Source organism: Pseudopodoces humilis, chromosome 15, assembly GCF_049639895.1.
Source record: "Pseudopodoces humilis isolate 2021_Gansu_Grassland_sample_001 chromosome 15, ASM4963989v1, whole genome shotgun sequence".
Classification (NCBI taxonomy): domain Eukaryota; kingdom Metazoa; phylum Chordata; class Aves; order Passeriformes; family Paridae; genus Pseudopodoces; species Pseudopodoces humilis.
In genome coordinates, this window is record NC_142214.1 from 18019621 (window position 1) to 18032040 (window position 12420).

The 12420-nt window shown below is 46.2% G+C and overlaps 1 protein-coding gene across 1 annotated transcript; it reads right to left on the minus strand.

Annotated features, from left to right (window-relative positions):
* Window positions 1-96: 96 nt before the first annotated feature.
* On the minus strand, window positions 97-11261 carry PGK1 (phosphoglycerate kinase 1). Its single transcript, XM_005527405.2, has 11 exons — window positions 11105-11261; window positions 8547-8597; window positions 7699-7854; window positions 7438-7582; window positions 5303-5406; window positions 4505-4624; window positions 3589-3703; window positions 3114-3293; window positions 2396-2573; window positions 2109-2207; window positions 97-554 (listed from the first exon to the last, which is right to left on the minus strand). The coding sequence occupies exons 1-11, from the start codon at window positions 11167-11169 to the stop codon at window positions 514-516; spliced, it is 1254 nt and encodes a 417-aa protein (XP_005527462.1). The 5' UTR covers window positions 11170-11261; the 3' UTR covers window positions 97-513.
* Between the last annotated feature and the right edge of the window lie 1159 nt (window positions 11262-12420).

The window sequence follows — 12420 nt, forward strand, 5'->3', positions numbered from 1 at the left end:
TATTGTAATTAGAGCAAATAGGAAAAAAACCCCTCAAAATTCCTGATATGCAGATCAATCTAAAAATCTGAAATAAGGACAACATACAAACTGGGAGCACTTTAAATATGTTTATTCAGCAGCTGTTACAACCAACCTCCAAAAAACTGGAGTCCCCTCTGGTTTCTGAACCGTGTCAAGTGATGAAAATGGCTCTAGGATGGAAGCTGGACAGTGCACTCCTTTCTGAGATACATGTCTAACAGGGATTAATCTCTTTGAAAAGGCAAAATATAAATATATACACTCTAAATTCACAACAACAGCTTCAACTCACTACGTTAATTCAAGTGGGGTAACAGTGGACAAACCCACATCATGTAAACTGCAGTCAGAAAAATCTCTGCTCTCTCCTGCTCCAAGGTCCCGTTCCGGTTTACATTCTGGGATCTGCCTCTGGCAGAGCTGGAATACAGAAGCGCTGAAGTGTTGGATCTCAGGGGCTGTGCACGGGACCGGGGCGTGTTCTGCTCTCTACACGTTGCTCAAGGCATCCACACCAGGGAGAACCTTACCTGGGGACAGATAAAACACAACAGCAGGGTTAAGGATCTTTCTCTGCTCAAACAACTTTGCAATGTTCAATGAGATATAATTCCTAATTTAGTTTTTAAAATTATAGGTTGAAAATGGAAGAGTTTGGCTCCACATTGACCACGGTGGTTCCGTGGACCTGTTCCGAACAGCAAATCCACCCAGAGCACAGCTGCACTCAGATGTCAGCAGAGAGATTCCTAACACAGCCCAGCCATCAATCCTCAATTAACAGTAAATGCCATCTTTCTGTCCCAGTCTCTGCTAGGGCCAGATCCAAACACCCAACATCCCTTTGCATTAAATTTGATGGTAAACAGATTTTTGATTGGATTTAGGGAGTTGCTGCATATTTTCTTAAATCCCTAAAGGCATGTAAATAGAATTCTGGGGAGTGTAGTGGAAAATTTAAGAATTAATTAAGAGAAAAAGCCTCCTATGAGTCCCAGATCTTTAAATAACTAAAACACCCAGTTTGAGACATTTACATGTCTTTTCCAACTGGTGGAATCAAAGAATATGCTCCTCTCTGAGTACAAGGGCCTAGATTAATATAGTTCAACATTTCTAAAGCATTTTGAGCTTTTTGTCCTACTTTAATAATGAACAGACAGCACTCTGGTTTTGCCTTTACTCAGAAAAATATCCTTCTAATGTCCAAGCTGTGGAGCAGGACTGAATTGTAACATTGTTCACAACTCACTAGTTTGCTAGGTTTTCAGGGATTTTCCCCTCTTTTTTCATCTTCAGAAGCTTTTCTAATTAGCCAGACTTCCGTTACATTTAAAAGATCACACACACAAACCCATATTTTGGGCCAAAACTTAGACAAGTTTGTGCTTTTGAATACACAGCGTTTCCTTCGAGCCATCTGCATTCTTTCTCTTCCCCATCACTCCCTAGGCAACAGAAACAAAAGCTCTGTCTCCCACTTCACTCCTGGAAACAGCAGCTGCAAGGCAGTTTATTGAAGTTTCTCCTCTCCAGAGGAGTTGACAGCATTGGATAATTTACACACACTGGGAAACGGCAAATTACCAGAGGAAATGAAAAGTCGTTTAGAGAACAATGGAACTCGTTACAAGAATACCGTCAATCCTCACCATTTTGAATTCCAAGTACCCTCGTGCAGGTTTGTCCCTGAGCACTAGAGGGCCCCCCAAAACCAAGGGAATTCCAAACAGGAAGAGGAGACTTCTGGCAGGAATTCCAGACTGTTCTGATAAGGTTCCCCTAACAGAAACTGGACATTTTAAACAGGCTGGTTGGCATATCCTGAGGGATCAGTGACAAAATCCAGCTCACTCTCGTTTTCTATCCCAGTATTTTTGCTTTGTGGGAGAGGCACGCTGTGCTGTTTGCAGGAATATTCCATTTTCCTTCCTCTCTGAGGGCTACAGAATAGCAGCAGAAAGAGCTTGTGGCTCTAAAGCTACATGTAACCAACTCCACATTCATGTCTTGACCACCAACACACGGCAAAGCACCCAGAACTCCACATTTACTCAAACAAATGAAGATAAAAGAGGATTTACCCTCTAGCAGCTCCAGGCTGGCACCACCTCCTGTGCTGACATGGCTGACTTTATCCTCAGTGTTCCACTTGGCACAGCAAGTAGCTGTATCTCCACCACCTGTAGCACAAACAGAATCCATGAGACACACAGGAAATTCAGATTTTGTCCAACTGAAGGCCCACACTGAAGGACAGAGGAGAATGTGGAGAAAGGAAAACACTTTGACCAGTATTTTTAACACAATGCTGACCAGCATAAGATTCCTTTGTGCATTTAGAAAACCAGAAACAAGCATATCTACTTACCAATAATGGTGATGCAGCCTTTCCCAGTTACTTCTACCACTTTGTCCATCAGGGCTTTGGTTCCTTTGGAAAACTTGTCCCACTCAAAGACCCCAACTGGACCGTTCCACACAATTTGCTTGGCCCTTCCCACAACTTCAACAAACTTCTTCACACTCTCAGGGCCACAGTCCAGGCCCTAAAGGAAGTGAGAGAAGGCAGAGATACACTCACTGCTGACCCCCAGTTCAAATCACCCATGCCCAGCCTGAAGCTTCCCCCTCACCCCAGACATAAAACAAGAGTTTCTCTGTATGCGTGGACAGATTTGCCAGCAGCTGCTGCAGGAGGGTGGAGTCTGGGGTGGTATTTATCTTCCTAACACCAGTAAGTCAATTTTAAATCAATGTCAGATTCTTGAAGCCTTAGTTAGAAAACTTTGCCAGCCCTACTTAAATTCCAGTCAAATAAAAGCGATTTCTACTGCATTCAAATCTGCAAGTTGGGAGAGGAATTTTGTTGTTTTAATCCAAATCTCACATTAGCTACTTTAGACTTCAAAATTCAGAACAAACAACAGGGCTTCAATTTCATTAAGCCAACAAACTCTACACAGCTTGACTGCCCTCAGAAACATTTGCCAAGGCTCACAATTACACTTTCTACTCCTTTAAGAGGTGTCCTACCCACCCTGATCCTTACTGCTCCTGCTGTCAGTCCCTTTCCCATCCAAACCTACCATCCAGCCAGCAGGAATGCCTGAAGCCACTGTGGCCTCCCCAGTCTGTGCATTCTCATCAAATTTGTCAGCAGTGATGAAGTCAACAGGCAGAGTGATCTTCACACCATTCTTCTCTGCCTTGGCCATCAAATCCTTGACAATTTTTGATCCCTCTTCATCAAACAGAGAGTTGCCAATCTAAAGGAAACATTTGGGAAGAATAAGAGAGGCATTTGTTTAGCTCCTGGTTATGACAGAAGAGAACATCAGCACCCAAATTGCTCAGACAGCAATTCTGGAAAGATTGTTTTCTTAAATCACATGGAGAGACACAGCAGCAATCTGAGTTTTGCAAAGGGATTGTCAGGTAATTTCTCAGTGCTTCCTACTTTTGCAGAGAGCCAAGACAGCCAGTGCTCAATCCCAGAACATATAAAGGGCATTCAGACCACATTCTTCACTAGGAGCAGACACAGAATTGTTCTCCTCGTACCTCCATGTTGTTGAGCACTTTGAGGAAGGTGAATGCCATCCCACCACCAATGATCATCTCATTGACCTTATCCAGCATGTTATTGATCAGCTGGATCTTATCCTGAACTTTGGCTCTGGTCAGAGAGAAAAGAAAAAATAATGAATAATGAATATTGTGACTATGGTATATCAAGGCTGTTCTAGAGAATTATCCAATTGTTGGGAATTTCTCAAGTTAGCAGGCCAGCATTAAAATTCAACTTACTAGAACATTATTGAGCCCTCCATTTGTTCTTTGCTATTTAAACATAAACTTCATTTGGCCCTTTAGAGCCTGACTTCCCCTGACTGCCCAGCCAAGTTAATTCACCTGATGAAATGCACCTTGCAGAGCTGCAGTGCTGGACTGGGCACACACATGATGAAAACTGGCTGTAATTAAGTATTTCTGCACTTGGTTGTGCATCACCCAGTCCCTTTGCACACCAGGTGCTGGGGCAGGGCAGGGCAGAGCCCATGCAGCCCCAGCAGGGCCCCAGCTGCATAATGAGAGGGCAGAGTGAGAGGTCATGTCAGTTTACAGAGTGCTGAGCCTGAGCACTCCTGTACCCTGAACTGGGGGGGAAAAGGTCACTGACAATGCCTGGGCCATCATGTGGTTCTAAGTGCTCCCCTGGCTCATCTGGGCAAAAAACTGCCGGGGACTGTCTCAGTTTGGGGAACATCAGAGGTCAGCAGAGACAATGAGCAGCCAGATTGTATCAGCACAGGAGCAGATGTATCAGTTAGCTCCTCTCTAATCCACATCTCAGAGTGCTACAAATCTGAACTGCAGGTACACTTGAAAGGAAAGCACTTGCTGCTTAAACCAAGCCAAAACATGTCATTTGTTAGGGGATTTAGAGAAATAGTGTCACAATGTTCTAGAGTCTCACCCTCCAAGAATTGCCAAGAAGGGTCTCTCTGGACTCTCTAGGGCCTTGGCAAAATAATCCAGTTCTTTCTTCATCAGGAAGCCAGCAGCCTTCTGAGGCAGATTGACACCTACCATGGAGCTGCAGAATTAAAGTAAAAAGTGAGGCAAGGAAAAATTTACATGTGGAAGCACCCCCATGTCTCACAGCTTTACAAAGCCAACCCTTTAGTCAGCTGCAGCAATGGGAACACCAGCATGAAAACATACACAAGGGCTTTGTTTTCCTGGTTTGATAAGACAGCTGTACATGCTTCATTTCTGACACTGGTTTTGCACAGAAATATTGATTTGCAAGACATTTATCATATCGGCTAGTGATCCAAGACACTGGAGGACAAATTAAAAACAGCCAAGAGCAGAGATTTCTTCTTCCAAGAGGACTACTGCTGTCTGCAAGTGCACGTATCTAAACACTCCATGAAAATAATCACTCTGAAGCAATTAATCTTTTGGAAAAGAAGGCTGTTGTGATTGCAGGACAATTTATACAAGCTCTAAGCAAGTAATTTTTAGATCTTCAGAGTCTAAAAAAGTCAATGCAAGTCTTAAGATCTTGTTTCAGCTTTCTCCTGTACCCAGAGACAAACATGAAAGAGCATACACTGATGAAAACTACCTCCAGTAAATCCACTACTGAGGAGCAAACACAATGATAGTGAGATAAGCCCAAAAGGAAATTAAAACTCCTCAAGGGCAATATTTGATGTGTTTCCATGGCAGATATTGTTCTGCCTGTGGAAGGGAAACGGGTACCCACCTGTGAGCTCGGTGCGCAGTGCCAAAAGCATCATTGATATAGACATCTCCCAGTTTGGAAAGAGAGGCTCTGAAAGCCTCCACTTTTGCAGGCTCAGCCTTGATCTAAAAAGAGGAAGAAGGACAAGTTTGTACCTTGAGACTTTGTCTCTGAATCTAAGCTCAAAGTCAGCTATTTGATTCATAAACCCAAAGCAAAGGTCAGTTTGAGGAACTCATCAGTTCATCCAGTAGGTCACTGTCTCCATTTGCTTTTTCCCAGTCCAGCAGGAGCAACAAAAAAGTGAATGGTTTAAATTCCACTTTAAACTCCCCTAGACTGCTATTGCTGAAGACTGTTCCCATTTCTGAACTGCAGCACCACAAACCTTTCAGTCTCTCTCCAGCAGATTTCCAGTGTTGTGAACACGGGTAGCACAGGACAAGCAGGAGGTGTGGAGAGACAAGGCAATGCTGAGATCAGGCTAAACATGCTCACTCACTGAACAAAGCAAGCAGGGTTTCCAAGAGACACAGGTAAAAGGCTGAGCTCCCGAAGGGCTGATTTAGCCACTGCATTGAGGATTAACCCTGGTAAAAGGCCTGCACACTACAACAGACCACAGTGAAAGCAGCCAATGCTGGAAATGCAGAGATAAATGTAGTGTGGAGTAAGAACAGGCATATCTCTGTTAAAAGACTCCTCCAACCATCCTACCAAATCCCCACAGGATGGCCTATGCAGTTCAGCTTTCCTTCCCATCACAAAGAGACAGCAGAGCTCACTAGGGCAGCAGGTGACTGCTCAGAGGAAGCTGACAGCCACTTGCTGTAGAGGAACAGCCCAGACTGGAGTCAGGCCAGCCCCTCTCCGAGGGCTTTTCTGCTCATCACCCCACGGGAGGCCTCTGCCAGCACCCAGATGTGACACCAAAGGGACAATGGCAGGAAGGCACTCCATGAGATGGCAGCAGGGTTCAGCACAGCTTTGGGGGCCCTTTTTAGCAGAGCCTGAGCAGGAGACAAGTCCAAGGGACCACACAGATTCCAGAACAATGCTGCCAACTGCTCCTTCACTCAGCAAACTGCCCGGCTGTACAGAGACTAAGTGCTCCAGTCAGAACCAGAGCCATCTGTGTGTGAGCAGAACACAAGAGGCTCTGACAGAAGGAGCCACTACCACTGCATCTGCTTTGGAGAAACAGTTTAAGCACCAGTCAGAAACCTGCAATCCTGTATTGCATCACTGTTTCCATAGCACTGATTTTCACCTGTGCTAGAAGATCCAGCTCTGTCACTGGCACCTCCCCTGCTGTGCTCTGCAGTGTGTGCTTCCATATGCACACAGCCAGCTAAATCACCTGGGCATTACAGAAACACACAAAACCAAGGGATTGTATCCCAGAGAAAATTAAATTCTTGCCCCACTCTTCTCCCTGCCACTATACCTGCAGTAGCACAAAGTTCTAGCAGTGAGTAATTCCAGACTTCCATCTGCACAAGCTCACCAACTCACTGCTGTGTTCCTATACTGCAGGAGTCCTGTGTCAGCCCATAAAGGGCACCAATCTGTATCAGCATTCCCTCCAAGCACTGGATCTGAACAGAGCCAAGGCCTCTGTGAAACCAGCGGGGTCACCATCGCTAAGAAAAGCAGCTGTCCGGAGCAAGCACTCTGCTGACCTTCAACAAAATGTCAGAGGTGCAAGGCAGCCTGGTTCTAGAGAACTACTCTGAAGAGCAGGCAGGCTTAGAGAAGGGTTTGATAATTCCTGTGCTGCAGAAATATTAGCCATGTAACCCAAAAAAGAAGTGTCATTCTTAGTGGCCTGGTGGCAACAAACTCTCCAAATTAGTTTTCATTTCAGGCATCCAAAACTGAATCCTAACAAGCAGCAGTTTCTTGCACAGCTCTATTTTGTTTCTTTCTCCTTTTTTGACAGTCATCTATAGCCTTTCACTTGAGCTACTTCATCTTGGAAATTCACTGTATTCCACTCAAACTTTTGCACAACAGTGGGACACACTAAAGATCTCTGACATCCTGTTAAGAGCAGGCTCACAATCAGTGCTTTAGAGAGGCTCCTGGTCAATCTGCAGCAAAGAGCAGATAAGATCAGAGCAGTCAACACATGAAAGCCAGACTTGAAGTTTCACCTTGTTCCCTGAAGCATCCTTGCCTTTCCCTTCCTCTTCAACATGGAATCGGAGGTTCTCTAGCAGGATGACTGAGCCAGCAGCAGGATTAGCACAGGCCTTCTCCACCTCAGAACCAACACAATCCTTCAGGAACAAGACCTCCCTGCAAACACAAGACACACACTGTAACCTCACCAGTGACTTGCTAGGGGAAAGAAAAACATCCAGGTCCCCTGGCAGGGAGGGGCTGATGCACACCAGGCTGCTTTTCCACTTTACCTGCCCAGGAGTGCCTTCAGCTCCACAGCTACTGGGGCCAAAGAGAACTTGTCAGGCATGGGGACACCATCCGGGCGACCCAGGTGACTCATGAGAACCACGGACTTGGCCCCATGGTCCAAGCAGTGCTTGATGGTAGGAACAGCTGCCTTGATTCTATAATAGCACAGAAGAACTAATTAATAAGGAATCAAATAGAGTTTACCAGGCAAGCAGATTAGTACCACCTACACATGAGCCCTGGGAGTTGTCCCTCAAAAATGACAAAAGAAACAGAGCACAAGAGCTGGACAAAACAATTCCTTTAAAGCATCAACAAAATTCTCCATCCCAGCCTGTTTTCATACATTTCACTGTTATCTTCCAATCAATAAAGGACATGGAATTAAAATGCATTTTGTAATCTAATTTCTGCTGATTGCTCAGCTAAGAAATGTCAGGACACACCTGAACACTATCAGGCTTCCTGTTTACTCTGGAATCCTGCACAAAGAGAGAAATGAAGAGCAGTGAGCACCTTGTGGTGAACGAAATTGGCAGACAAACAGGGCAGGACATTTGTCATCACTGTTTCTAAATGGTCATGGCCAACTTAACAAGTTTAAGATCTCTAAAATAAGAGATTTTTTTTTCCACAGCAGCCACAGTGAGTATCAGCCTTGTAATTAAATGTAGTTTGTTAACAACTGCAGGGGCTTCAAATAAAAATTGTTGGACTTTCTTTGACACCTTTAATACTCTGGTATGAGCAATGACAACTTAATCATGATAATGTTCCAAATATTGGGGTGAAGTCAAAGACACAGCAGACTTTGGGGCCTCCATTTGGGATGGAAATTACAGCTCACCTCTGATTGTTGGTTATTTTGTGATCCTTCATTGGAACATTGAAGTCAACCCTAAAAAAAAACAAAAAACAAAAACCAGAAGCAAAATTAAATATTCAATACATTTATTTTATTACTTATTGGTTTTATTTAATTTTAAATGTTCAACAAATGAGTGAGGAAACCTGCCAGTAAAGGTGCTGGCTAGAAAAGCAGTTTTACAATTAAGAGTCAGATGTTCACCTCTGCCCTTCTGACAAGTTCCATTTGGAAATCAATGTGTTATCAGCCATTTCTGCTTGTGGTAACACCAGAAATGGAGAACAACCACTGCTCAAATAACTCAGGAAAGCTGGGCCACCAATACATCCTAATGCTCAGGACCAGAGCAGCAGTAATGCTGAGCAGGAATTTTATTTTTAAACAATATGATTTCAGATCCCCAACGAGGAACATCCAAAGGAAAGGGAATGAACAACTAGTGACCTTGTGCTCTCTAATGAGGTTTCTGAAATACTGTGGTCAGCAGGCAGTTCAAGGAAGCTTTAATTTCTGTCCTTTGCAGCTCTAATCTCCCTGCAGTGAGTACTGTGGCTTATCACATTCTCCCTGGAAGACCTGACTTGGATCTTGAGGTAACTTCCTGACTGGAGCCAGCTGAAGGGCTGGCAGGGAGGAGTTTCAGCAGCCCATTCTCCTGGCATCCCTTGTGCCCATGTGCAGGAAGCTGCGTTGTGTAACCGCGGAGGCAGAAATTGCTCACTGAGCTACGGGAGGGAACAGCCATGGCAGAGAGCAGAGAGTGCATCCCTCATCGCTCTATACGTTAAAGAACATCCGAGTTCAGCAAGCTGAATGAATCCCCCTGCAGCCCACTCAGCACCTGAAACAAATGGGAAGAAGGACAAAAGCTGCCAGCAAAACAGGAGTAGCTGAGCAGAAAGAAATTGAACTGGCAGCCCCACAGCACAGTGGTCGAGTTCTAGAAGGGGCAAAGAAAAGCACCATTATCGGGCCATTATCCTAAAAGGAGAGAATAAAAGAACCGTTTGCTTTACAGAGCCGTCAAAACTACAAAAAGAAAGGTCCAGCTCAGCCTTCTTCCCCCCTGCAGACCACTGAAATCTGAGCTCCCCTGAGCCCTTTCTCCTCCCCATTCTCAACTTTTCCTGAAGCTTCGGCATTAGGAGACCCGAAGCAGGATGTGAGTACACCAAAATTACAATGAACATGAGGAGAGAAAGAAGAGGTATCGATTTTAGTACTACTGACAACACGTGGTGACTCGTTTCAGAGACGTGAGATGCAGGCACTGAGCCTGGCAGTTCACCTGCTGTGTTTGGGTAGCCCCTCAGAGAACTGCAAAATTAATTAATTAACATTAATTAAGGGAGATTTTGAGCGGGCAAACCCACCCCCATCGCCTCCCAATGCACGGCTGCTCTCTGTAACATGACTCAGAAATGGAAAAAAACCAGTCAGATGACCAAAAAAATAGTCAGGTACAGACTTCTACCGAGATAGAAAGATCTACCAGACTTAGAAAGTGCACGGAAATCCTGAGCAAGCTTCTTCAGTACCTGGTACACGGGCTGGTTTCTGATAATAAAATTTTTAGGGAACTAGTTCAAAACAAGGTTGAAGAGACAAGGGGGAAAAAGAGCAAGTTGTCTATCAGACTGGGAATAAGAAGAGCTATATTTTTGCTATCCCTGCCTACTGACAGGGTAGATAACACACACGCAGTAGCCACATGACAGCGACCTTGAACAAATTACCCCAAAATAAAAGTATTTTGAGCAGGACATATCACGAAGTACCTTGGTGCCCTTATCTCCCAGGATTTGGCAACAGTTCGAACATTAGGCTTTCAGGCACTTACGTTTTATAAATAAGCTATGAATGCCTATTTTGGGGTTTCAGACCAGGATGTGCTGAAAACCTGCGGTGACGCCCCATCCCTGGAAGTGTCCAAGGCCAGGCTAGAAGAGGTTTGGAGCAACCTGGTCTAATAAAAGGAGTTCGTGCCCGTGGCACGGGGGTGGAAAGAGATGAGCTTTAAGGTCCCTCCCAACCTAGGCCATTCTGTGATTCTATTATTCCATTCCTGCTACGAAATGCTGAATTATTATTGGTATTCGGATAGCTGGGCATCTTCACTTTTTTACTGCAATACTTTTTGAATTCGCATTAAGGAAAAAAACCAAATAACTGGAAAATAAGCATTTTTGGGGGTAATTCTCTGGAATAAAAGCACGGCAAGCTGGCTGGATTTCCTCCCAAGCCGCCTGTGGCCGACACACGTGCGAGCGGGGAGATCCAGGGCGGCAGAGCCGGGCCGGGATTTACACCCTGCCCGGCCGCCACGTCCCCCGCAGGGGAGCCGGGCCGGCTCGATGATGATGCAGGAGCTTCTCCAACACCCAGCGAACGAAAAAAAATGAAACTAAAACCGCACAAATCGACACGTGCCGGGCTCGGGTAAGGGGTTGCTGCCGGGGGGCACCAGCCCGGCCCCAGAGTGAAGGATGGAGCAAGGCGGCCCTCAGGGGACACGTATTCCCCCCGCAAAGTCTCACCTCATGACGACGCGCTTTCCCTTCACGTCCACCTTGTCCAGGGTGAGTTTGTTGGAGAGAGACATGTTTGCTGCTTGTCGGAATCACCCCGCTCAAAGCGCTCCGCTTCGCCGCCTCCGCGTTCTGCCGCAGCGACACCCGCGCCGCCACCACCCAGCGCGCCTCGCCCCGCCCCTCCCGTCAGCGATTGGTCCGTTCTGTCCTTCCTGCGTTTCTATTGGTCAAGTTTCCTGTCTGTCAGCGGACATCCCGCCTCTCGGGGGCGGGGCTGCGGCGCCGGCCCCGGTCACGTCCCACACGCAGCCGCCGCTCCCTGAGGGCGCCGGGAGTGTGCGGTGTTCTGTCCCTGAGCACCGAGTTAACGGTTCCGCACCTTATCTGAGGGAAAATCACCCATAAATGGTGTCTAAACGTGCGTCGACTGGTGCGAATCCTTCAGATGAAGGGCAGGTACCTCAGGGCTGAGCATAGGCCTGGGGCAGGCCAAGCGTTCACCGTAAAGAACAAGACAAAACCCGGGATATTTTTAAGTGACCTACATAAATACTTCTCAAGACAACTGGGGACAAAACAACTGTTTGAATGGATACACCTTGCAGCAGCATGGTTTAGTAGAACCACGGAGTGTTTTGGGTTGGGAGGGACCTTAAATATAATTTTGTTCCACCCCTTGCCATGAGCAGGGCGCCTTTCACTGTCCCAGGCTGCTCCCAGCCCTATCCAGCCTGGCCTTGGACACTTCCAGGGATCCAGGGGCAGCCACAGCTTCTCTGGGCACCCTGTGCCAGGGCCTCACCACTCACACAGGGAAGATTTTTTTCCTAATACCTAATCTCAACCTACTCTCTTTCAGTTTGAATCCATTCCCCCTTGTCCTGTCACTCCAGGCCCTTACAAATAGTCTTTCTCCCTCTTTCTAGTAGCTTCCATTCAGGTACTGGAAAGCCACAAAGCCTTCTTTTTTCCAGGCTGAACAATCCCAGTTCTCTCAACCTTTCCTCCTAGGAGTAGTATTCCATCCCTCTGATCATCTTAGTGCCTCCTCTGGACTTGCTCCATGTCCTTCGTGTGCAGGGGTCCCCAGAGCTGGAGGCAATCCTAACCCTGCCCTCTGTCAGGTCAAAGCCATTCCCTGTTTTCCCGTCACTCCATGCCTTCCTAGCAGGTTGGTGGATGCAATCAAAAATCCCCTGCCCCAACATAGGTGCAGCCTCTAGCAGAGGGCAGTGGGCTTTGCATTGGGTGACAATAGCACAGTGCAATGCATTGTACTGGGTGAAAAAGGAGCTCGTGGTCTTTTGTCTTTTGCCCATAGG

Bases quoted from the DNA above. Each gene is read 5' to 3' on its own strand.
- PGK1 (XM_005527405.2), bottom strand. From the start codon at position 11,169: ATGTCTCTCTCCAACAAACTCACCCTGGACAAGGTGGACGTGAAGGGA. The intron at 4,625-5,302 runs GTGGGTACCCGT...TTAATTCTGCAG, and splicing joins ACTGCGCACCGAGCTCACAG to CTCCATGGTAGGTGTCAATC. The intron at 2,208-2,395 runs GTAAGTAGATAT...TTTGTGCTACAG, and splicing joins AGGCTGCATCACCATTATTG to GTGGTGGAGATACAGCTACT.